Source organism: Talpa occidentalis, unplaced genomic scaffold (assembly GCF_014898055.3).
Source record: "Talpa occidentalis isolate TD23 unplaced genomic scaffold, MPIMG_talOcc4v2.1 talOcc4.11, whole genome shotgun sequence".
NCBI classification, from domain to species: domain Eukaryota; kingdom Metazoa; phylum Chordata; class Mammalia; order Eulipotyphla; family Talpidae; genus Talpa; species Talpa occidentalis.
Genome location: NW_023601104.1, coordinates 4,581,495 through 4,609,186, shown reverse-complemented (window position 1 = coordinate 4,609,186; position 27,692 = coordinate 4,581,495). Strand labels below are relative to the sequence as shown.

The 27,692-nt window shown below is 39.6% G+C and overlaps 1 protein-coding gene across 8 annotated transcripts in view; it reads right to left on the bottom strand.

The window, feature by feature from the left end:
* Window positions 1-27,692, bottom strand: part of FMN1 (formin 1) — a 405,806-nt gene that overhangs the window by 279,254 nt on the left and 98,860 nt on the right. For 6 of the 8 annotated variants that reach the window (XM_054700225.1, XM_054700239.1, XM_054700244.1 and 3 more), the window contains one exon: window positions 14,144-14,322. The exons of 1 other annotated variant lie outside the window; for it this stretch is intronic. In XM_054700225.1, coding sequence (XP_054556200.1) covers window positions 14,144-14,322 — 179 coding nt within the window. Of the gene's footprint in view, window positions 1-14,143; window positions 14,323-17,480; window positions 17,552-27,692 lie in introns of all 8 variants that reach the window. One more of the 8 variants, XM_054700246.1, reaches the window with a different exon arrangement.

The following is a 27,692-nucleotide window of genomic DNA, read 5'->3' as shown; positions in this document are numbered from 1 at the left end:
CAATTTGGAGTGAAAGCAAAAAATAATCTAAATTTGAAGATTGAGTAAGCACATCAGGGTCATTCAAATAGATCTTTGAAACTGACTTTTTTCAGGTCACTGCTTCTTCTGACCATGAGAAATGTTACTACTTCCGATCATTTAGGGAATTGGAAAATGTTTCAGACTACCATGCTCAAATAAGCAACCTACAAATTTAATCTCAGTTGGTTGTCTTTGTTAAAATGAGCCTATTTAATACCTCAAATATTAAATAGTTTAAAATACTTTTATGTCTTGGAGATTGTTTATCTCTGAGCCTTATTGTATGATACTTAATAAGCACCGACTACACAACGCCAGGGCAGCCAGGACTTTCTCCTTTACAACCTAACCCAAGTCTTTCTTGTTCTAACTTCAAGATACTTAAGCTCTCTAATAGCTACATCTGTGCAGAAGGTCAGATAAAAGTGACCTACTTTAATAACTAAAACAGGGCCTCCCCAGAGGCGCAGCGGTTGAGCGCTGGGCTGTGAAGCTGCCTGTCAGCCTCTGCAGCGCCGGTTCGATCCCCAGCTGCTCCCCAGCCACCGGAGGAGGGTCCCACATGGCGCGCAGACCTCTCCTGCCATCCGCTGCTCCGCTCAGCAGTGTACTTCATCAGTCTGCCTGCTCTGCTCTCCGCTCTGACTCTGGTGAATTCTCTCACCCTCCCGCACTTCTAACTCTACCCAGTGCTTGTATAAATAAATAAATAAATCTTTAAAAAAAAAAAAAAAAAAACCAGATGCGTGGGAGGGTGAGAGGATTCACCAGAGACAGAGTGGGGAGCAGAACAGGCAGACGGACTGAAATACACTGCTGAGGGGAGCAGCAGGCGAGATAGGAGAGGTCTGTCGTGCCATGTGGGACGGTCGCCAGCTGGCCGGGATCGAACCGGCGCTGCAGAGGCTGCAGACAGCTTGACAGCGTGATGCTCAACTGCCTGCACCACCAAGGAAGGCCCCATAGTATTTTTGTAGAGAAGTTAATGCCAGTTTCTTCCATCTCACCTTCCTCTCAGAGGCCAGACCCAGTTGCATCTCATGACAATAAGAATATTAGCCTAACAAACAGGTATCTGGTGAGATAAGGCCAAAGGGCACATTATCTCCTGGGTACTAGAACCTAGCTTCTTTTTTTTTTTTTTTAAAGATTTATTGATTGATTGATTTATACATACATACATACAAGCACTGGGTACAGTCAGAAGCGCGGGAGGGTGAGAGAATTCACCAGAGCCAGAGCAGGGAGCAGAGCAGGCAGAAGGACCGAAGTACACTGCTGAGGGGAGCAGCGGGCGGCAGGAGAGGTCTGTGCACCATGTGGGACCCTCCTCTGGTGGCCGGGGAGCAGCCGGGGATCGAACCGGCGCTGCAGAGGCTGTGGGCAGCTTCACAACCCAGCCCTCAACCGCTGCGCCACCAGGGAGGCCCTAGAACCTAGCTTCTTAACGCATAAGATTAACTGGTGTTAAAAAATCTTAAAAAATAAATTTACAGAAGTTGGACACTCCCTGAAAGAAAAACTTCCTAAAGCTCCCCTCACTATTGGCAACCCTCTCCTATAACATCCAGGTTCGCTAATTCCCTTCCACATTCTCATAACACCCTAGAAAGTTGAGGGCATACTAAAGCAAAGGAGATTACATTTTATTGTTAGGCTACTCAATTCTCATGTTTTTCCTTATTCAATTTACTTGAAGTTCTGGGCCTAATTTTAATGATTAATTGCTTTCAGTTTCTAGAATGGTTCAGTTATGTTCATGTGATGATTGCTTTAAATTAGTGAAAGTAAGAAGGTAGAAACTATTTCCGTGGAAGGAAGCACTCAAGACATTTAAGAAATGAATGCAGTGTCATAGAAAAGGCGTATTAAGATTATGGAATAATATGGGTAGAATCAAATTGTAGGGAGGCTGAATAAGACCTCAAAAATGTTGGAAATCATCTATTCAAACTTCTTGTTTTAAAGATGAAGATGTTCGAAGAAAAGAGAAGCTACAAGACTGGTACCAACCAGTTCATACTGCCCAAACTCAGCAGCAAGCTGAGAAATGAGATCTCCTAACTCCTAATCCTATGTCACATTGGCTACTGCCTTGGCATGTGACCTTACCTTCTTCCCGATCAGCAACCTTCGGAGGCTTATTTTCCACATCTTTGAAATGGAGTCATAAGATCAAATGAAAGCACAAGTCAAAGACAGATGGCCTCAGGCTTCTCCTGCTATTTTCATTTTATAGCACTTTCTCCTGCCTTCAAGGCATACCTTTCCCCTGCCAACCAATGCAGCATTTATAACAGCTCCCTGAGGTTGGGATCAGCCTATCAAAAGGCAGCAACAGTTTTGACTAATTGGTTAAAAAGAAAACAGGTTGCACCTGCCTATTACAGGGACAGGTCTCAGTAATAAAGGTATTTTTCTATTATGCAGTGTCAGCATACAGTGTTCCTAAGCGTGGGCCCACCTAGCAGTACCAAGTTTCAGTAGAAATGGGTTGAATGTTTATAACATTCAAAAGGGAATGAAGAAGAGGGAAGAAGAGAGGCTGGGGTATGCTTGAAGACTGGGAGAGGAGCGAAGGCACACAGTCTGTCAGTAGTGAAGGAAGGAATGTTCTGTGCAGAGTTATGAACTCAGCCCGGGTCCTGAGCTCACATCCACCTCTGTCCCGTCAAGAAGCTTGAAATTCTGTGAGTCCTCCTGCCTCAGTTTCCTCACCAAGAAACTGAAAATAAGAAATGTAACTACCTCATGGGTTGCAAGGGGCATTAAATAAGCTAATGCATTTGATACTCTCATTACTGCCTAGCACCTAGTAAGCACTAATTGGGTAGGAGGTTTTCATGGAAAAGAAACAACTTTCTTATGACAGCAACCGGCGTCTAACAAAATCTTAAAACAAAAATAAACTTTCAGGCTATTAAAAGAATAAGGGGTACTATGTATATAGTCTATTTACATTATATCTATCACATATTAGAATATATATTAAGCTATTATGGAAACATGTTAGTGCTATTTCACTTCAACCGGCTAAAATTTATGTGTTGCTTAAAAAGAAATGGTAACGTATAGACATACGTATATCTAGTTAAAGAAAAAACACAACTGTGATAAAAAATTCTATGCAGATTGGGATGAGCAAAATGACTGTAATGGAAGGCATTTTAAATTACACCATCAAAGAAAAATTTTGACATATAAAATCTAATAGTAATGGCTGATTAAAAAAATAACCTTGGAGCCTCCCCTGGTGGCGCAGCGGTTGAGCGCTGGGCTGCGAAACTGCCCACAGTGTCTGCAGCGCCAGTTCGATCCCCGGCCGCCAGCGAGGGTCCCACATGGCACGCAGACCTCTCCTGCCGCCCGCTGCTCCCCTCAGCAGTGTACTTCGTCGGTCTGTCTGTTCTGCTCCCCGCTCTGGCTCTGGTGAATTCTCCCACGCTTCTGACTGTTCCCAGAACAGTTATTTGTATAAATAAACTATAAAAAATTTATACAATTTATTTGTATATATAAACTGTAATAAAATTTATACAAATTGTTATTTGTATAAATAAAATATAATAAAATAAAATAACCTTGTCAATATGAATGAGTTATTTGTGGCTGGACTGACAGTCCAAGCAGGAGACTGCCCCTCCCAATCTCCTCCTACTTATGCCCTTGGGCAGAGAGCCCGTGGGTCTGAGAGGATGGCTCCTTATGGACAGGCCTACTGATTACTGCTGTGCTCCCTGCCCCCAGGCCACATCTCTACCACAAGTGAGTTGAGATCCACAGAAATTTCTTTCACGGGATCCCTCTGGGAGTTTTAGAGCCAATGCTCTCTGGATTTCTTTTTTCCATCTGGGTCACCTGTAGAGAGTAATTAGCTTAGCGTCTTCCCAGGTGGCCACTGGGAAAGGTGACAAAGTTCACTCTCTTCTTTATTACTCTTCCTGTGCTCCAAGAGGATTTTTAAACCAACTCAGTTATTTCAGGAAATAAAACAAAAACAAAAACATGGATTTGGAGTCTCATTCCATCCTACTCTCAAGCGGCTATCGATGCACACCACTGCTGCTATGGCCAGCGCTGTCCCCCAGCTCTGGCATCCCCTCCTGAGGGAAAGTGTTTCCAGACATTGTCTGGCCGGGGAAAAAAACCCAGACCTCAACAGCATGGCATTCAACATTTTCTTGTTTCGTTTTTAGGTCAATCATTAGACTTCAAAGGTATGACTTCATTTAAAATGCTCTGAATCTCAGAAATATGAAAACCAAGCTTGAAATAGTTATTACATGACTGGCTAGGGCCTCACTGTCAAATTTTCTCAGACTGATTCCACCAAGCAAATTCAAAAATTCCCATCAGCAAAGGGAAACTTTGTTGATGACAAAATAATGTAAGAGGAAAAAGGCAAGGCTGTCACTTCATTGGAACCTGAAGGAGAGGGGGAAAGGAGCATTTTTTAAGGTATGAAATTTCCTGGGACATGTTTCTGAAGGGCTTTGAACTTTTTTTTATCTTTTTATTTTTATTTATTTATAATTTTTTTAAAGATTTATTTATTTATGCATACAAAAGAGCTGGGGTACAGGCCAGAGGCACGGAGGTAGGGGGGAATGGTGGGGGAGAGGATTCACCAGAGACAGAGTGGGGAACAGAACAGGCAGACTGACTGAAGTACACTGCTGAGGGGAGCAGCGGGCGAGTCAGGAGAGATCTGCTGCGCCATGTGGGTTGCTCCCTGGCCAGCCAGGGATTGAACTCCTGCTGCAGTGGCTGTGGACAGCTTCATAGTTTGCGTCTTAACCCTTTAGCCACAAGGGAAGCCCTGAACTTTTTTAAATGAATAATATTGATGTCCTAGATGGATAATCAACACAGAAGATATGGAATCTGTGGCTTCCACTGTGGCTAAAGTTGCTCGCAATAAAAATTTTAGATGCAGATCTAAGATCTATTAAATTGTATGCCTGTGTTTTCCTTCCCAAGTAATAAAACCAGACAGTCAATGGCTGTGCTTTCACTGGATATCTCTCTCTTTTCCTTAATTTAAATAAAAGTTGTCTTGAGAATATTTGTTCTAACACCCAAGATCCAGGTATTATTTGTCAAGTATTTTTAAATTTATTTTTTTAAACATTTATTCATTTATGCATACAAGAGCTGAGGTGTAGGCCAGAAGTGTGGGGAAGAGGTGGGTGTGAGAGGATTCAGCAGAGATAGAGTGGGGAGAGAACAGGAAGATGAACTGAAAAACACTGCTGAGAGGAGCAATGGGAAACACAGGAGAGGTCTGCTGTGCCATGTGGGTAGCTCCCTGGCCAGGGATCGAACTCGGACTGCAGAGCCTGTGGACAACTTCATAGGGAGGCCTTATTTTTAAATTTAAAGAGGCAATAGAAAAAAGAGGGGAGGTAAGGGCTTACTTAAAACAAAGTGGAGGCGGTTAAGAAGAGCTTAACTAAAGGGGGAGCAAGGAGAGAACCCAGAATCTTTATGGTTCAGTGTTGTCCCAAGTAGGCACCATGCTAGGTTCTTTCGGCAGGCTTTCCTTTACATTAAATCCTGCATGACTCAAAGAAAAGGGTATCATTGACCCTATTTTATCTATTAGTGCTGTTCATACAGGTTTCTGCAATGATGGAAAATGTTCTATATCTGTGTCATCCAATACAGCAGATCCCAGTCACCGGTGACTTCCAAGCACTTAAACTTGGTAGTGTGACTAAAGAACTAAATTTTTAATTGTATTAATTTTAATTAAAGAGCCATATGTGGTTAGTGACTCACATATTAGAGAGGTCTATAGATGATAATACTGACGGTCAAAGAAATTAGGTCAATTGCACAATCACTGAGTGACAGAGCCAGGGTTCAAAGTGGATCAAACTCATTCTATATGTTTGCTCTCTACAATAAATAAAAAAATAATACAGCATATTGTAATTGTTCTAATACTTTGAAATGCACAAATGGAGACAAACTAGGTCACCTGGTAACCTGAACAAATGGCTAGTGAAGTAAGAAGATATTTGCCAAGAACAGATCAATAATGACTTCTTGAAGTTAATACACGATTTAGTGATTTTAAGAGAAAAAAATGGAAACAAATGTAAATGAATTCCAAGAGAGAAAGTAAGCAGACATGCTCATGGCTCAGAGCCCATTCCTGGGCACAGGTGAAAACAGGGCAGAGAAAAGTAGAGGAGAGAGGGCCTGGTGGCATGAGGTTTAAGCACAGCACTGTGAAGCAATTCACAGCCTCACGGCCAGCCAAGGAGCAATCCACATGGCGCGGCAGACCTCTCCTGCCTCACCGGCTGCTCCTCTCAGCAGTGTATTTCAGCCAGTCTGCCTGTTCTGTTCCCTATTCTGGCTCTGGTGAATCCTCTCACCACCCCTCTCTTCTGGTATGCATAAAAATAAATAAATCTTTAAAAAAAAAAGTAGATGAGAGGGAAAGAGCTATGGCTATGAAGTAATGTGTATTAGGGTTCAAGATGAGAACCCCACTTATTAGTGACACACTGTGTCACTTAGGCAAGTTCTTTAACGTCTATAAACCAGTGCTTGTATTTATCAAATGGGAAAATAATATTTAACTGATAGAATTGCCCAGAGAGCTAAATGTGCTAATATTCCTAACCCAGTGATTGTTTGATCATCACCACAGTGATCATTATTATTATGGAGTGGGTACAGTTGCAGGAATCATATTTCCATAATTTTAGAATGCATTCATTCTTGCTTCCATGTGGCACATCACTTTAATTTGGGATTTGAACAAAATAACTATATATAGCACTACTGTCATTTCCAATACTTTAAAAAGTATCATGAAATCTTCTGAAGACATACAACTCCTAGAGTCAAAGTCACTTACTTTCTATAACTGGAAAGGGAAGTTTATGACTTTCAAACACAGGGATTTTATGTTGTAGCTGAGCTTCTTAATGCACTTTAGAAATAATTATAGTAATTAATCAAGATAACCTAATTAAAGCCTGTGAAAATCAAAAGGCAATAGAAAAATAACTGGACCAGCAAAGCTGGAACCTTATGTTAACATAGGAATGTTCTCAAATATTTCAGATTCTACCTGGGTCATATAGGATTGTAATTTAAACAAATTCTTTATCCTGGAAAGAGAAGAAAGAAAATGTTTTCCTGAAATACGCACATGGAACTGAGATGATCTATGTAAAAGATAGATAAGGGTTTCAAGAGTCCATGTGAAGTCCACAGCATTCTAAGTCCAATATTTGAGGCAAAAAAGAGACTCAAAAAGGAAAAAAAATTCCCCAATCTTTTGAATTTTACAGAAACCAAAAAAATATGTATTTTAGCTGTAAGCTCCAATTCACTTAACTAAAAATCATACACAAATTTCTCAACATTTTTATAAAATTCAGTTCTATTCATGTTTTCTCAGATTTTGAAACATACTACAAAAAAGTTGACTTTGTGTATACACTCAAGAGCCCACATTTTACACAAACAGCTATATAAATGTCAGAATAGGTAAAAAGGAAATAAGAACAAAAAGCATTCTCAGGAAGAAAGAAAGGTGAATCACACAGTTGCAATGACCATGAAGTGGCTCAGTGGTTAAGTCAAGCTTACTATTCTTTTTTGTTTTATAAATGAACCTGAGATTTATATTTATCATTATCTTGCATTATTTAGAAAGGACAGACGGATGTGAAGGGAATTGTGGGAAGTGCTAAGATCTGAACTTTATGATCGGCGTAAGTGAGGATTTCTAGTTATTGTGACAACAGACCTCCATACCAATTTCAAAATTGGAATTAATTTAAGAGAGATAACTGGTTAAACTTAATGAGGATTAGGAATAAAATAGATAACCTTTTTCAGCTTCTTTATCATGATAGAGTGATAAGACATTTGTAAAAAATGGTAATTTTCCAATTTGATCAATACATCATCACTTACAACTGTTCTTTACACCTTCGTAATTTCTTCCTCATTTATCCTAAGGCCAACAGACAAAAGATCAGTTCCTCTCTCTCTTCTTCACTCTTTTCTTTCTAGTGCCTGCACACACATTCACATATATGTACACAGTCCGTCAGAAAACATGCTGCCCGATATTTCTAAATTCACTTTATTTGCAGGTGCATGCCCCATTGTCATGAATATGCTAATCATTTGGGTAAGTCAATCTGTGGCCTTCAGCTTTAAATGGTAAATACACTTGACTTCCATGAAAACAAGACACCTATTAAGTCCTTTCCAGGTAGGCAAGGCACCACCCAGAGAGCACTCTGCACCTATTGATGTTGAGTCTACTGTATGCTGTGGAATTTGCCACTTGGGAATGAAAGAAGGTAGGACTGAAATCTGCTCACATTCCCATTAACGTTTCCCCACTAGTTTTTGAGAACCAGGGTCTTTTTAAAATGCTTGCTGAGGCATCTAGTGCCTGTGTTAGCATTTGCAGACTCTTCACTGGACTGAGTTTTGTGGGGAGATTTTGGTTGTGGTTCTATCTAATTCTGAGCTTGGTTGCCAATCCTTCTCACTTATTATGGAAGCTAACTCATATCCACTAAATGAATTATCTTTATTTCTTAAAGTAAAAACAAAACAATAATAATAAAAACAAGCAAATATGAAAGCATCCAAAGTAGTGCTTAGGTAGAGGGGATTAATATTCAAGCCCTTGGGTCTAGACTTAGATATGGATCAAATCCTTCCCTTGATTCTTCTTTATTTTTCTCCTCTTTTGAATAATAGGCATAAAAATATATCAAAGGAAGGTGCCTGGCATTTAGGGAGTGATCCTTCCATGGAAGTTTTTGTTGCTGGGCTAGACACTTAGAGCTGGGTATGGACTTGATAATTACATCCTTCCGTTTATAAGATGCAATTACTTGGAATCCTATGCTGTGTCCTCCCAGCCAATTAAGCCAATGGAGTAAGGAACAGTCAGGGCCCCACATGATTAAGATGATCCTTGGAAACTAGAATCACCAAGAAGAGTTCAATGTTTCTGTTTTGAACTGTGACACAAAATTCTATTGCCAGAAATCATGCAACCAATATATAATCCTAATGACTGCTTACCTTTTCTGCATTTCATATCTAAAGAGGCCACAAAAGAGGCCATACCTATTTTGGTGTCTTTTCTATCCCATCCATGTCCCTCATTTATAGACATTTTACAAATGACCCTGCATGGATCTGAAGACTCAATAGGGTCTTCAAGAAGTTGCATTTCTTATAAAGAGTTGTAACAGGGTGGTCCCCAGGAAAGGGGGAGGTTCCAGCTTCCCTGCCCCACCCAAGGAAGGGTGGAGCTGAGCAGGGAGAGAAGAAGCTGCAGAAGAGACTGAGGAAGGAAGCTGGATGGAGCTAGGAGACCTGGAAGAGGCGCATGGAGCCTAGAGACATGTGAAGAAACTGTGCTTGTCTTTTGGTCGTGGACTGGGTGACACAGATGTGGGTGAGACCCGTGGGGAGGTGACAATGGCAGCTTTTTTCTTGATGTTGATTTTGCTCTTTTCCTTCCGGGCTTGTCCAGTTGTTTGTGACCCTTTTCTGTGGGTCCCCACTGGAAGATGTTTTAGACTTGTAGCAGGCTTTGGGGCCTTGTTCTGGGCCGATCCAATTTGGATGGAGTTTTACCCACGAGGGGATGGGTAACTTTGGGTGCTTCATTTAGAAACTAGACTCTTTGCCTTACCTGTATTGTTTCCTAGTTTTATTAAAGTTCCTTCCCATTAAAGTCTCCTATGTTTTGTGTTGATGCGGCGGATGGCAGAACCCATGTAGAATAGGCAGGTTTGCGGGGTTTGGGCTGCCCCTCTCCCTGTCCTATAACAGAGTTACGCCTTATCTGCTCTCTTGTCTGTCTGAATTTTGGCGCTTTGAATCTGATTCAAAATGCGCCAGAAAAACTGGGGAACGTGGCTACTGGTAGCCCCTAATTGGGTGGAATATATGAAACTGCTCTTTAAGGCTGACTGAGTAATGCTCGTGCTGTAAATGGTGACTCTGAGTTACTGAGGTTTTATCATATATAGACACTATCTTAGGGCAGTCTTCACATTTGGTGCATCTGATGTTGCCCCATAAGTGACACTTAGGTTTAATAGATTTAGTAAATAAAATATAGGATGCCCAGTTATATTTGCATATAAGACAAGTAAAAAATAATTTTACAGCTTAAGTATATCCTGTTTAAGAGTTGGCAACTTCACAACTTAAAGTTAGAACTGACTGTGCCCCGGGTTCACTCTTTTAAGAGCAGATCCCTCAGAATGGTCCATGGAATTTGCTTGAGTAGGATTATAGGATAATTACCCAAACATAACTTTGCTACACAAGTCAGGTTGACAGTTAGCCACATGGCATCTAGGAGGCAGCACTAGTTGCTTAAACCTGAAATACATACCAGTTGGTAAGTAATACTGCCCTGAACCTCCTTGGTATCTAATCCTATATCATCCCTACTTCCTGCCACTCTCCTTAGGGTACCCGTGGATCTTCTCACCAGTCAGTAACTAAAGGAGGAAAGCCCAGCTCATAAGGAGCATCAATAGCAGCCCCACATTTAAAGTCAACTGCCAGGGGGCCTCCCCGTGGTGCAGCGGCTTGAGCTCAGCGCTTTGAAGCTGTCTGCAGCCTCTGCAGTGCAGGTTCAATTTCCAGCCAGCAGGGAGCAAACCACGTGGCACAGCAGACCTCTCCTGACTAGCCTGTGGCTCCCCTCAGCAGTGAGCTTGGGTCCTTCTGCCTGTTCTGCTCCCCACTCTGTCTCTGGTGAATCCTCTCACCCTCCCACGCCTCTGGCCTGTACCCAGCTATTGCATAAATTAAAAAAAAAAAAATAAATGAATAAACCTTTAAAAAAATATAAAGTCAATGGCCATTTGAGGATGCCTGACTCTATCAACTATTAAATTTTCTTGTTACTAACACTCCATATCACTGAGAAGAGGTCTAACCACAGAAAAAGGCAAGAAAAGTTACCTCTGGATGGTGACATTGCAAATCAGGTTTAAAACCAAAAAACAGAGCAGCCCTGTCCAACATTTAAGGCTGATCAAGATTTCACACAGCAGTACAGTCATACTTTGCTTCATGATGGTCCAGTCAACCACAGATGTGGGATCCCTAGCTCCCCCTTGTTCTTGGGGATATTGTCTTGGTGCCCAAAGTTCCTGCTTGTCAGTTAGGTAGAGGGTCATGCAAGGGGGCCTCTCACCACTGACAAAAGTCCTCATATGAGGAACATACTGGGAAACCAGTATCTGCTGAAAACAGCAGGTAGATAGTAGAATAGAGGTAACACACTTACGTTACCAGGCAACCCCAATGTGAAATGGATTGGCCTGAGTGTGAGTCCTCAACCATGCACTTAAAAGGCACTTATAATGAGACTCAACTGCAGGGTTTATTTACAAAAAGGGGAAATGGAGAAAGGAATAACCAAGGGTGAGATATATATGTATGTGTGTGCGTGTATATAGATAGATAGATAGATAGATAGATAGACAGATATAGATAAACATGTGTGTGTGTGTGTATAGTGTATATATATATATGTATATGTATATGAAAGCATCCTACCAGTTCCGCTGAGCTGGGCGGGACTCCAACAGCACACTGAAGGCCGTGAAAAACCAACAACCACCCCCCACGGCCCACAGGTCTCTGGTTATATACCAAGCCTGGCTGCTTAACTCCACCCTTAGTTCCCAGCAACCTTCCCTTTGGTGGTGATGACATTATGGGATTTGTAGTCCTTGGCGTCTTGGATCTCTTTGGTCAGGGTCGGGGTAGAGTCCATAAAACCTGTGTTTGTGGAGTTCATTCAGGACATTCTTCCCCCAACATTTGGACTGGCAGAAATAATGGAGGCCCCCAGGCAATAGCCCCTGGTCACTCCACCCTAATGTACATCCCTAATCCCCCTAATCCCATCACCCATGCATGTACACTCCCTAGGCATTCACCCCACCTTTGTAAGAGAAGCCCTCTAGGCTTCTAATTGCTTCACATGGACTTTGAGTAATCTTTCCCTCATCCTGCACTGCTTCCAACACTGCCACCCCAAAAGGCAACACACAGATGACGTATGAGTGAGTAGTCCCAATGGGCTACACCACATAGCCTCAATCTGTAATAGGTTATACCACCTAGGTTGGGGTAAATACACTGTGACATTCAAACAATCGTGAAATTGCTAAAGATGCTTTCCTTAGGGCGTGACCCAGTTGTGAAACAGTGCATGACTGTATGCACCTCTGTGACCTTAGTGTTCAGAGCCCTCCAGAGGCACAATGTCCTGTGGGCTGGTGTGGTGATGATTAACAAGGTGTGAACTTCCACTAAGTCAGTACGACCCTTCAAATGAAAACCTTAACTCAGAATATCCACATTCACATAGGAATCAAACTGCATTTTCAGGAGACAGAAAGTTCTTGGAGCTGATGAGTCTTAGGGTCCGATGTTAAATCCACTGACATAGAAAATGATCTAAATCAATTATCCCAATGTTTAAAGATAATTAATGGAAAACTAAGAAATATGTATGTATATTTCATTGTATAGTTATATAATTATTATATATAAATACCTATTATTTATATATAAAATATTGTGTGTATATTAAAGTCTAGTTCAGAAAATAGATCTTTTTATGCTATGATCTGTTTCAAAAGCTTACGATTACATATAGACAATAATCCAAGCTTTATCTTAAGGAAATAATCTTAAATGTTGGGGAAAAGAGGAAAATAAGAAAAAGAATGTAAGTGGCAGTGCTGTTAATTTCCAAATTATAGTACTATTCCAAAACTGGAAATAATTTTGGCATGTGGTAATAGAAAAGTGATTAAATAAATTTTGGTATATGGTATAGTGCAATATTACACATTCACTTAAAATACATTTAAAAAGAATTTGTAATAACATGGATAAGCAATAGAAGAGTAAATGTAATTAATTTTTTTAAAATAAAAGATATGAAATCTATGCTTATGCACTAAAAAAAAAAAAAAAAAATCTCATCTTCCAAGCTGTTAGAGCAAGTTCAATTTACAAGCTATCTGACCAATAGATGTCACTGTTACACTTCTTACTTTGAGGGTATCTAAAGATACACAGCTTTAATTTTTTAGGTAGAGGGACAAAAAGAAAAACTACAAATTTCCTTGTTATCAGGCTAAATCTCCTTTTACAATAACTGGGATGTCAAGTGTTTTTTCATATGATATACAGAAAGTATGCTTATGAAAAGTACAAGGTTCTTCTACTCTTGGTTGCTTAAGAAAATTGCCATAGATATGAACACGATAGACCTAATCCAGGCTCTTCAAACACATACTTCCAGGGCTGAATGCAATGAATTGGCAGGTATTAAAAGAAATCAGGGATACAACATCCTCATCAGACATTCAAGTTTGGGGCAAAGAAAAAATGCTTCTTAGATTCCTAATGCTGTTCAGCCCCATCTCCAACAGGAAACTGGCAGGTGAGGGGGTAGTGTCAATTGTGCACATGTGGTCAGTCCTACAATGAAGAAGTAACTAAAACCCTACCACTGCTCTGTGCAGGTCACTCAATGCTTCTGTGCCAATGGATGCATGAATGAATGAGAAAGAAGGCAGTGGTTTTCACTGGGTCATCCTGTATTTAGAGGCCAATTTCCTGCTGACCTGTTCTGTTATTTGAACAGTTGGAGAGAAAGAAAGGTTTAGGAATGTGCAAAGAAGACAGGCTATTTGGATTTCATCGGAGAATCCAGAGCCTAACAGTAGGTAAACATGTGTCTGCAAATATTTTTAAAAAGTGATATTAAGAGGTGACTAGAACAAGTGGGTACTCTCTCAACAAGGCTGAGGTAGCAAAGTGATGTGAGCAGAGAACTCTGAAAAGCAAAGCACTCAGATGAACTACGAACAGTCACCTTCCAGTGCACAAATTCTGATCGCCAAGATAGATGTATCTGTTTTCTGCAACCATCTGATTTTCAGACAATGACCCACACACAAAATGCACCTTTAGCAGCATTCCATGTACAATTTACATTCAATGCACGTTAGATGGGCTGCTGTTGACCACAAAGAATCAGAGCACAAGCAAAAAGATTTCCACTTACATGAAGCTCCAAGTACAGTTCACTTCTGTTTGGTTTCTCTCTCTCCTCGTGGAGCAGAAATGGATAAGTCGATCCTGCTCTGTAGCCCAGGACCCAGGAACCTCCATCCCTGTTGGGGAGGTCTTTAGCTGCTGTCTGCTCATTGAAGCAGTCCCAGGGTAAGCCCTCGGTGGAGATGCCTAGACCAACGCAGAGAAGACCGTCAGTGACGCGGTAACTAGAAGAAAACATCAAGCCAGCCCTCTTTGGGGACACCTGCATGGACTGCTTCTTACTACCTCTTACTTCCCTTTCTATAAATGTGTATTTTTAGTGTGCTTTCCTCCCAAAATGCTTCTTCTGATGACTCTTCCTATGCCATACTAAGAAAGAATTAAAACACATGCTCTCATACCCAGTTTTAAAAGATTAGTCTATTAGCTGCACTATCCTCCCTATTCTTGCCTTCCAATAATCCAGACTATATAGATCCTCCTTGTTCAGAACAGAATCAGAGGACAAACTGGAGGACAAAGTCAGGAGGCCTGGGTTTACCACTGAATGGAGTCACCTGAGCCAAGTCTACTATGTGTGTCCCTTGAAGGCATTTCTGTTCATTTCTGGGGATAGAATCACCAGGCATGTGGTAAACAATGGCATTTAGTCATTTTGTTGAATGAGCGATACTGTATGAGTGAATTATTGGGATTCAGTTTTCTCTCCTCCAAAATGACTGTATAAAACTAGTTTATTCTTACCTAGACGATGTTAGGATGATAATATACAAGCATGTGTCAGACACTGTCCCTCGCTGTGTGCGTTGATCTTTAAAATAACCCTGTGTTCTATTTTAAGTGGAGAAACTAAGGCAAAATAAGGTTAAGCAATTTGTTCCACTTCATAATATCAATAAATGGTAAAGTCAGGAATGAATCCCGGGCAGTTAAGCATGAGAATCATGTTCCTCAGGACCAGACTATCTATAACCTCTGCCAGACATCCTTGTAGGCGATACACCTACAACAAAAGGACCTCATAGTAAGATCAGGGTGAGAAAGCGGCATGCTATATTTCTTGGAGCCGTGGTTCATGTTAGCATGATAAAGACCTTGAGCTGTTCTTTACTAAAGAAACTGAACTCTGTATCCAAACTAGACCACAGAATCCATTTAAAGTGACACCTAGTGAGCAAGCTACAAGCCACTAGAATTTCCCTGGAACTGGATTGGATCACTACTAAAGTCTCACATGGCTCTCACACTCCTGGTCCCATTTTAGTTCCTGGTAAGCGACCTTGGCAAAATATTAAGCAACTAGGCTTAAGGATTTAGGTTCAGGGCAACTTTAGCAATTGAGATCACTGCTGGATATATGACAGGGTGTTTATGACACATAATCCTCGTACTAATGTCTCTTTGGCAGTGACCCAAAGCCAGCCAACGGCTTCCACCCTGTTGAAAACTGGACTTACAAGTAACTTGAGCTGAGAATAAGTCAGCTAACAAAGGGACTGTGGAAATAACACGTGTCTCCTTTATACAAGAGTAGCATTTTAGAAGAAAGTAAATTTGAAAACAGCCAAGGTTTTGCTCTTTCTTTGTTCGTTGGGTGGTTGGTTTCCAATCATACTTCAAAGTGAAGGTGAAGCAGGTCACAGTGTCTCTACAGGTTGCCCTCTGGCAGGCTGTCCACTAAACACCTCTCTGCAGTCACTGACTGAGAAAATGAGGGCCCAGAGCCTCGGGAGTCTACGCCCACCTCCGCCTTTCCGATGTAGCTACAGAAAGTTACAGCCGGGCTCTTCCCTCACCTGGGCCAGATGTCTTTGAACGAGGGTGTTATAGACACCTGACCCCACCCTTTCCTTGGGTCCCTTGCTACCAACTGTCTCCAGGCAGACTGTGTCATGAGATTTTATTTATGGCCTTGTAAACTGTGGAGAATGCTTAATCCTGATCAGAGGACACAAAAATCGATTGATGCCTAAAAGAAACTTGGGCAGAGGGCACTCCACTAAGCGCCTCCACTTAATTCTCATCGTGACTGTAAGAGGAAGGACATGCTGGCCTTGCTTTAGTAGATGAAGAGATTAAAGCTAGGACTTCTTTTTATATTCATTTATATGGCTCATCTCCTTGTTCATATTGGTCAAAAAAGGAGGAAGTAAACCTTTTTAAAGGAACAGTATACTGTCAACATGCAAACTAATCTTCCTAAATGTTTTACTTAATAATCACAGCCCTCATTTTAAATCTCTCCACTTCTTATTTTTATTTTGCTGGCTTTGGGTAAAGTTTATGCACATGAATAAAACAATATAAAACACAATACATACATCACAGAGAACATAACGCACAACACCTAAGGTAAGACAGCTCCATCATCAAAGGTACATTGTCTGGTGAACAGAAGTTCAGCACTGAGATATAAGAGAGAGGGAAACTCCCATACTAACAAGGATTCAATGCCAGTAAATACAACACAGATGTGCACACATGCATGTGCATATACGTGCACACACACAAGCACACATACACTCACACAAGTACACTCCACACCCTGCAGTGGCTATCCAGAGCTGGGGTAAGGAGATGTGCAGCACAATGCAATTCACTCTTTATGTACTGGAAAGACAATGCAAAGTTTAGGCCAACACATGAGAAGTTAACTTCATTTTGGAAATAGCTTTAATTTTTGTAAAGAGTCAGTTTCTCATACTGAACGTTTAACCAGACAATATTCCTATGAGGGAACTATACAAGGTAAAGCTGTGATACATAGTAATTTGGGGGAAGGATCATTACAACAGGAAAGGACCAAGGGTAGAAATAAGTCACAAAAAACTGTTATTCTCAAAAGTCTGACAAAGTAGGTGAGATTTCAGGCAATTTCACTATTATAAAGAACATAACAAACTTATTAAGTTTTGAATAGAGTTTTTAATAATACCAACACAAGTGTTTTGATCAGTCAAAAATAAAACAAGTGTCTGTATATATTAAATGAAGTGGTGACCACACTACTATCATCAATTAAATGAATTTAGAAGGGAAAAACAATTAGCTGAAATGAGGTAGGTATATTCTGTCAAAACTAAAGGCAACAGTTTAAATTTCTGATGCAAATAGGTCTTCACTGAACATTTTGTATAAAGCTTAAAACTGTCTAATCAATTTAATCATATCTTTCCCTTTTATGTGCATATTACAAATATGTTTGCACTCAACAGATTGGTTATTTTCTTCTCAAAGACATACCAATGACTTGATAGACCACACAGACACACACTGGTTAATTCTACAGTTGACCATTGTTAATACAACGCACAGCACAGTCAGAGAACAAGAAGCCAACTTACCTTGGGACCACTTTGACAGTCTGTGCTTTTCCCAAACATTCAAATGATGAGCTGCACTTTCTGATGCTAACCTACAACATCAGACTGGGGTTTTGCTGTCAATTATCAATACAACGGAAACAGACAAAGAGGAAAGGTAACAGGCCATTCAAAACTGGAGGCAGTGTCTATGACTTGTTTTCAAAATGGAAAAAATGTGGTGCGCTAGATTATTATTCGCATGTCTTCACTCCTTCCCTGCATTATGATTAAGCACACAAGGTCTCTTCCAGTTACCTTTGTAACTCCTCCCACTGTCATAATTGCTGTGGATTTCCCTTGCCCCATGGAAGGTGAACCTGGCCATGTGGCTTGCTTTGGCCAATTGCACAAGGCCATGGTGATTGTGCCAACTCTGAATCAAGGCCTTTAAGAGGCATCATGCATGTTCACACCCTGCTTCATTGTTTCTGACACCACCATGAGACAAGCATGCCCTAGGAGGCCTGGGATTACACAACTACACACAGGAACAGACCCAAACATAGCTCTGCCTCCTGGAGTCAAGCTTGGTTGAACCCAAGGAGATCAAGTGAACCTTATGCAACTTCTTGGGCAATGAATGAAACAAACACTTGTTGTCAGCCACTGAAATTTGGGGTTTATTTGATGAAATAGCTGCCTAATGCACTCTCTATCATCTGCCCCCACCTGAGCACTATACCTGTCTTAAACTTTCAACCATTTCAGTTGAGAGGATGTAGAAACTATAGTATTTTTATTTTGTAATTTGTACTAAAAACAATTATTTGCTTTATCAGGTTTTGAAAAAAATCATGGCACACTCATTTTCCTCATTCATACCAAGATACACACACATGCTTTTGAAAAAGGAGCCTATTATTGGGCCTCCCTAGTGGTACAAGGGGTTAAGTCTCGGTATTATGAAGCTATCCGCAGCCACTGCAGCATAAGTTTGAACCCCTGCCAGGGAGCTGACCCACATGGCGCAACAGACCTCTCCTGTCTCACCCACTGCTCCCCTCAACAGTGTATTTCAGTCAGTCTGCATCTTCTGTTCCCCACTCTGTCTCTGGTGAGTCCTCTTTCCTCTCTCCTACCCCCCACACCTCTGGCCTATACCCCAGCTCTTGTATGCATAAATAAATAAATCTTTTTTTTTAAAAAAGGAACCTATTTACCAAGTATTGCCTTTAATTATTTAAAGATTTTATATATATATTTGAATATTATGTATATATGTGTATACATATATATGCACATATGTATATAAATCCAATTCCAAAGTGAAGTGTGCAAATATTCTATAATACACTATAATATAATTAGATTTGGACAAAAGTCCATAGAGAACAGAAATACCGTGCTTTTCAAACTTTCTCCTCTAATTTCCCATCATAAAGCCTTCACTTGACAGCAATGATGAAGTGGTTATGCCATCAAAAAGAGGGAGGAAAAAAAAGTCTCAGTCTGAAATTCCTGTGAGCTTTTGCTCCTATGCTGTTAACTCCCAAGGCCATTCATCATACTTGACTTAAAATAAATCCAAAGAGGTGAAGTTTTCTCAACCATGAATATCAGAACTGATATGCAAAGTTAGACAGGCTGTCTTCTGTTATGTTATTCAAACATGCACTTAACAGGCAAGAGAGACAACAATCTAGATGTGTAGCTAATAGAAAGTGACATTGTTAAGTACTTACAGAGAGGGTGTGTGCCTGTGTGTGTAATTATTCATGTCTATACCTAAGAAGACAGAGCTTTGGCAAAGAATAGTCTGAGGGCTGGTTATCTGTCAAATAGAGATCAATGGTCACCAATTCTGCTACTCCTATTTTTGTTCCTAGTGATGTTAAGTGATACATCGCTAAACCAGCTACTTAAATAGATTCTTTTTTTTTTCCCAAAGATTTATTTATTTATACAAGAACAGGGTACAGGCCAGATGCGTGGGAGTGTGAGAGGATTCACTAGAGCCAGAGCAGGGAACAGAACAGGCAGACTGACTGAAATAAACTGCTGAGGGGAGCAGTGGGCGAGACAGGAGAGGTTTGCTGTGCCATGTGGGTTGCTCTAAGGCCAGCAGGGATCGAACCTGAGCTGCAGAGGCTGCAGACAGCTTCACAGTGTGGCGCTCAACTGCCTGGTTCACCAAGGAGGCCCCTTAAATAGATTCTGAAAAAAGAATCTTATCTATCCATCCCAACCTCTAACTTCACTTGCTAGAAGTATTTAGAGAGAGAAATTATGAGCAAGGACAGACAGGTGGGAGGTATGGAGGCAGGGGAAATCTTTCTATGAATCAGGAAGAAGGGATCTATGACAGTTTCAGGATCTATGAGGAATGCATCCACATCCATCAAACAAATGCAGTGTAGGTGACTTTCTGATCCTGTTTAAGTTCAAATAAAACCAGAAAGAATTTAGATGTGGAAGGGAGCTTGTATATCTCCCCATCTACCTATTCAATTTATAGTTGAAGAAAGAGAAACCCAGGAACATCTTTCCTACATATCCAGGTAGGTGCAAAAGAAGAAATAAATCCCAGGTTCTAAGGAAATCATTTATGTGGTTTGAGGACATTATTACCAGCTCATACAAGGGAGTATTGAGAGCTGAGAAAGAAATAGATGTGAATGGTTTGAGAGGTGAGACAGATTCCAAACTGTGACCTTCACTGTATGACCTTGGTGGAATTACTAAACTTCCCTGAATCTTTATTTCCTCGTTAATTAAAATGAAAATAAGAAGAATATGCTTTCTATTGTGCTGTGCTCAAAACTGTTTTCTTCCAGGAAACTTTCCTGGACTGGGGTTCATGATTGATGGGGATATAAATAAGTCCCCCTTAAGTAAAGGAAAGAAACCTGCACGCAGTGAGAGCATATTAGACATCACATACTCATGGGAAGGACTATTTTTTTTTGGTCAAAGAAGATAAAGAGAAGACTAATTAAGCTCATAAGAATTCAGCATAGCACTCCAGTGCAGTGGGCCCTAGAGCTGTTTGAGTTCTAAAAATAGAACTGGCATCATCAAATGCAACAGCTCTAAGTTAGTGGCTGATCATATCCGAAAAGAGCAGCTCCTCAGGGTACTTCAGAGACTCCCTACCACATGTCTTTCCTAAAGGTCAAATGCATGAGCCTTGAGCCATGAATGAAACTATTTATAGGTGCAGCTTTAAATGGAATAGCATTTTAAGGAGGTACATAAATATATTTTGTTATGATTATTATATTAATCTCTCTCCATGATCCTTTCCTTTGAAGAATACAGATGTTTGATGAAAGGCAAATATTACTCCAGCCAGGAAACTCATTTGTGTCTGTGGTTATATTGACTATTTTGACATCTGAAATACAGGGGCACATATTTAAAGTAGCAGGATCACTCTGCTTTAAATGGATAGAAGGTAGCAGCAGATGCATTTAAAGAAGGTTTGGTAGAGAAAACATCAAGAAAGGATCAAAATTGGAAGGCAGTAGGATTCACTGAGGCCTTAATGAAACGTTCATTCTAAGGTAGTAAATGCTACAGAAATTTGATGTTTGTACTTCAAATGCCTAAGTTAACAAGAAACTGGTATGTTTGGTCGTAGGAATATAATTGTTTCTTAACAAAAAATATTGCTTAAGTGAGGGCTAAGAATATAGAAAAGACTTCTTTGTTTTTTAAGATTTATTTTATATTTATTTATGTATACAAGAGCTGGAGGGTAGGCCAGAGGAATGGGAGTGAGAGGATTCACCAGAGACAGTGGGGAGCAGAACAGGCAGACTGACTGAAATACACTGCTGAGGGAAGCAGTGGGCGAGTCAGGAGAGGTCTGCTGTGCCATGTGGATAGCTCCCTGGCCAGGGACAGAACTCGTGCTGCAGTGGCTGCTGATAGCTTCATAGCGCTGAGACTTATTAACCCTTGTGTCACCAGGGAGGCCCAGAAAACATTTCTGGTAGTATTCACTATGAATAAATTTACATGACATATTTCCTTCTATATTATATTATCCAGTTATGATGAAGATAGTTGCACCAATGGGAAACCTAACTCTTGAAGACATGTGACATACGCACTAGTTATTGTAATAAATAAGGGAGGTATGGTAAAAAAACAAAAACAAAAACTACAAAATACTAAGCATTTGGGTTATCAATATATAATGAATGTTTTAAAAAAATCTCTTTCCAAAAAGGAATAGTCTTAAAAGATTCACACACACACAAATGAATACACACACACACATATATACACACACATAAGATTATTGCAAAGAAAATTAAAAAGGCAGGTGAGCCAATATTACGAGTAAACACTTAAGAGATTAAGGACAAACTATGGCTCTCAGTATCCTTGCAAACAAAGCAAGAAAGAAAGAGTATCACTACTATTATCAAAAGGAAGAAAACTTGATCTGCAAGGCTGAAGCTTTTCTGATATTAAATTCTGAGAGAAACTGCTACAGGAAATTCCTTTCACCTTAGCTTAAGCTCCATCTCAGTTGTTTTGAACAACTGACTTCACAAAGCCACTGAGGCTAGTCTAGCTGCCTCAGATAGAAGGCCTATCAAAATTTTTTGTCCTTGTAACCAAAAGCTTCAGGAAATTACCCTGACTGCTCATGATTTGGAAATGAAGCAATGCGTTCTTCAAAAGAGCTACTAAGTAGTGATCTCCATGGAACAATAGGATTCTCAAGGGGCCTTCTTTTGCCCAGATGGCTTAGATGCCAGGGTTTCTACCTCTCTCTCTCTCTCTCTCTCTCTCTCTCTCTCTCTCTCTCTTAAAGATTTATTTATTTATGCATACAAGAGCTGGGGTACAGGCCAGAGGTGTGGAGGGGTGAGAGAATTCACCAGAGACAGAACGGGGAGCAGAACAGGCAGATGCAGCAAAAGCACTGCTAAGGAGAGCAGTGGGGGAGGCAAGAGAGGTCTGCCGCACCATGTGGGTGTCTCCCTGGCCAGGCAGGAATTAACCCGGGCTGCAGAGGCTGCGGACAGCTGCACAGCATTGTGCTCAACTGCCTGCGCCACCAGGGAGGCCCTCTACCTGTCTTCTTTACTTGACATCAGTACAGAGGTGTAATCTTGCATTTTACCCTGACATCTTCGACTGATGTCTGATTTACCACTTTTTCATCTGCCCCCCAAATTCATTTTCTTAAGGGCAAGTTATGTTCTACATCTGCGAGATCTATTACTACCACATACTTTATGTACATTATACATACTCTTTATCAGTATATGATATACAGTAACCCCACTTTGAAGACAAGAAAAGGTGAAATATGGAAGATAATTTTACCTAAATAAGTGGTAGAACTAGGTTCTGAACCCAGAGTCTAGAAGTGCCTTTCAGACATAAACAAGTGAAAACTAAACAAATCATAGAAAACATCTATTTTTAGATCTTTGGTAGCAAATTATGCAGCACTATATTCCTTGAGGGAGATACAACAAATGAAATGATGCTTCTAATTGCCTAGGTTTACAGCTAAGAAGTGATCTCTAGCCTGAAAATAATTATATTTTAGGCTTCCAGAGACTTATGGGGCACATCAAGCCGACTAACATCTGTACAATTTGATATAGGGGTCTAGGAGAGAGAGGAAATTGGCTAAAAATTTCCAAATATGGTAATAAATATAAACCCACAGATCAAAGAAGCTCAATGAACTTCGAAAATAAATACAAAGAAAATTATAATTGAAAACCATTGATTAAAAAAAATGTACAAGCAGTTAGAGGAAAAAGTAACCTTAGGCACAGAAAACAAAAGAAAAGAAAAATAGCAAGTTTCTTATAAGAACATGTAGCCAGAAGACAATGGAACGACATCTTTAAAGTGGAGAAAGATTAAAAAGTATTGAAAGATAGACAAAAAAAGTAAACACAAAATTTTACATTCATTGAAAAATATCTTCCAAAATAAAAGAAAAACAGAAGTTTTCAAATGACTAAAGTGTAACCATTCATCTCCGGCAATCTGACCACAGGAAGTATTATCAATAGTAATTTTCTTCAGGCGAAGGGTGGGGGGGACAGAAGAAATATTGGAAAACACAAAAACTGACAAATATGTAAGTACCTACACAAGACATAATTTTTCTTATTGAAGTAACTTAAAAATATAATTAACTGAAGCAAAAATAATATATTATGGGGTATAGAACATTAGTGGACATAAAATATTTACAATGATGTACAACATCCAAGAGGGAGAAATGTCTTGTAAGATTTATACATTCTCATTATATGAAAATCTATAATACTATTTGAAAACAGATTTACTTTAGAGTAAATGGATTTTTTTTTAAATGGTACCTTCAGCAACAGCCATAATATGGAATCTTAAAAAGTACTCCACTTAAAAGAAGACCAAAAATGTAAAAGGTAACAAAGAACAAATGAAAGATAAATTAAAACAACAAAAGTGATAGTCACATTAAATGTAAACCACCCAGAGGCTCCTATTTAGAGTTTATCAGTTAAGCAAAAAAGCAAGACTCATTATATACCATCTATAAAACCCATTTTAAATATAAAAATTTAACTAGGTTAACAGTAGAAGGATGGGAAAAGTTATACCACAGAAACTTGAGTGACTATATTAATATCAAACAAACAAACAAACAAACAAAAACTTGAAAATAAGAGAGGTTAGCAGGAATAAAGAGAGAAATTACATAAGATAAAGAAGTCAATTTCTCAAAAAAAATCCCTAAATTTGTACCTACTCACAGAACTTCCAAATGAAGCAAAAATATAAAAACTGAGCTGTCAAATACACATTCACAAGAATATTTGGAGATTTTAATACTCTTTTCTTAATAATTAATAAAACAGATTGATAGAAAACCTACAGAATACATAAGGACTAAGTAACATTACCACCAACTTTACCTAAGTAAATATTTAGAAAATATTCTATTCAATCATTACAGAATACATATTCTTTTCTCAAGCACAAATTTATCAAAACACATCATATACGAGGCAAAAAAAAAAAGGTCTTCATAAATTTGAGAGATTCAAAATCATTTTTAAAAATGCTCACTGCTTCCATATGATCCAGCAATTCCACTCCTAGGTATATACCCAAAGGACACAGAATCATTAACTCAAAGGGGCACCTGCACCCCTACGTTTATAGCAGCACTATTTACAATAGCTAAGCTTTGGAAACAACCCAAATGCCCAAAAATAGATGACTGGATCAAGAAGATGTGGTACATAGACACAATGGAATATTACTCAGCAATCAAAAAGGATAAACTCATGCAATTTGCAGCAACATGGATGGAGCTGGAAGGGATCATGCTCAGTGAAATAATCCAGAAAGAAAAAGAAAAATACCGGATGGTCTCACTCATAGCAGGAATCTAGAAAACCTAAATAAGGGGCCAGGAAAAAGACTAATTATAATAAAGTAAAAATCAACATCAACAAGCAGCTATAAACCAGAGACATACTACGGGGGTGGGGGGTAAGGGGAGAAGGGATTAGGGTCAAAATAAGGGGGGTGGGAATTGTATGGGTACTACAACTAAGATGAAAATGCATACATTGTGCAAAAATGAAAAATGATGTGAAAAATATATAAAATAAAATAAAATATTTGGGCTATAATACAAACTACGTAATGCATTAATCAGAAGAATAAAGTGTACCTTTTACCTTTAAAAAAAAATGCTCACTGACCACAGTGGAATGAAATGAAATACCAATTTATGTGGAAAACCCCAAATATCTGGAAATTACACACCACACTTCAAAAAGGAATCACAAGGGAAATTGGAAATGTAGCTAAAGCAGTGACCCAGAGGGAAATTTATGGACTGACTTAACACTACCTGACTGCCCCTCCTCTATTCTGGTAAACACCTTAACATTTATTCTTCAAACTGAGAAATATCAGGTACTGTTCTACGGTTAAGTCACAGAAAACAGAGATTCAGTAAACATTATCCCTCTTGAATGTTGAATGCTTGAGACCTTCACTGTTTTGGCCACACTAGGTTCTCCAAAACACTTTCAGTCTCTATGGTAAGGCAGGTTCTAGAATATTATTCTGGAAGAATCACAAGAGTAAGAACATGGGGGTGCTGACATTGGACATTCCTTAACAAACTGTCATCCCAGGTCATCCTACAGTGAAGCTTAAGTCCAATATCCATCCAGACACTCTGAGTTTCCAATCAGCTTTTTACTATCCAGTCCTTCGGCATATAAAGACAACCAATGACACAAGGCAGCTGGGAACATCCAACATAAAGAAGAAAGTAGAAAGAACAAAAGGAGAGCTAGTCACTCCGCAGCTGCTGGATCAAGACTTTGGAGGTTGCTACTTGCTGCAGCAGCCATATCTCTTGCTGTCTGGCCCTCTTCCATGCTTCCAACGCTTGCCAGCTTCCTGTAATACTATCCTGTCCTTTTTCCCCTTGAGGCCTAGGGTTGTAATGGCTTTTGGCTGTTGCTAATTTCTGGGAACCTCACACCACATGCTGGTTTTCTTAATCGGTCTAGACATAATCTCTTCATTAGGTTATTTTCAGGTTAAGCCCTTCTGAATGCGCCATCTATTTTCCGCCAGCACTCTGACTGATACAGTAATTGTATCATGAACGGTGTTTATTTCCTATCCTCTAGCATATTTGTGTATTACTGAGACACATAGGTTGCTTGCTGCTTGGTGCTAAACATACACAGTTTGAGTAACAACAGCAATGGAATAGGCCAGTAGAAGCTTTTGTGAGGTAGTAAACTTCCTTCAGATTATATTATGAGAAAAGAAAAAAAAGGTCATAGCCCCAAAGTAAGGCAGTAATGGTATATACTTCCAGATTAAGATGAATTGATTGGTAGGAAAAGAAAGCATTTTCTGAATCAATAAATGTATATTAGCTCCCTAGGGCTGTGTTGAGACACTCAGTTAAGTATACCATAGCTGAAACCACACTTTGCAATTTGTATCTCCATGTAATTAAGTTTACAATAATTCAGACATTCTGGAAAAGTCATCTGTTTTTTCGCTAGCCAAAAGAGATTTTAAATGGAAGTATGATATGAATCAGCATCATCGCATCTTCCAAATCTTTGATAATGGAGCGAATCTCTACAATGATACCAGGGATATAGTATATACTTTCAATTAGTAAGAAAAATATGGGAAAGGTGCCATTTCTCCCAGAACAAACAGGTCTGGGAACCAAAAAGTAGAAGTGAGAGTGCCCCTTTTATTACAATTAATAAACCACTTGCATAATTTTTGCTTCCTATCCTTGTACCCATGGGCTTGGTGAGTTTGGAGATCTTAGTTCCCAGAAGAAAGCTTCCCTCAAGCAATCTGGTCATAGTTTCATTAGGCAGGAAGCTGAGAGTGCTCTGTGGCTGCTTCAGGCTCTCATACATTAGCGATAAATTTATTTGAGATACACATATTTGATTTCAGTGCCTCATAAAATAAATGTCACTAGAAGAATACTTTGACTGGATCTGGAATGTTTCATTTCTACAGCTAAAAAAAAAAAAAAAAACCAACAGTAATAAAGGTAGAGCTACACATTTTGACAAATACTACAAAATGAGCAACCCACTAAATAAATGTGCTCCTATCAATATTAAAATAATACAAGGAAGCTACTGAGAAATGAATATTCTCAGAGATTCCTGGAAAGAATAAATTGGTATACATCCTTGAAAAGCTGTTGGGCAATATATATCTAAAACAGGAGCTGACAAGTATAATCCAACGGTCAAATATTAACATGCAGCCTATTTTTGTATAACACAAGAGCTAAAAATGTTTTTTACATTGTTATATTTTTAAAGGCTGGAACAGGTAGAGAGGTGGGGTGGTGATGGGGAGGAGGTGGGGAGAGAGAAAGAGGAGGGACAAGTAGAAAAAGAAAAGCCACAGCCACAGAGATTTGATGATCTGCAAAGTGGAGAACATTCATTATTTGGCTCCTTACAGAAAAAACTTGCTGACTGCTATTCTAAAATATTAAACATGTTCTTAACTAATAAAACTCGTGTATATCTATCTATCCTAGAATAGTCATTTGATTATTCAAGAGCTATTACAGAGATACAACATGTACATCAAAGTATAACTTTTGATAGAAAAAAGTGGGAAACTAAATGCCATAAACACTATATAAACCCTTGTTGGAAGCCCTCCTCTTTGGTGTTGAATTAGACATTGTGC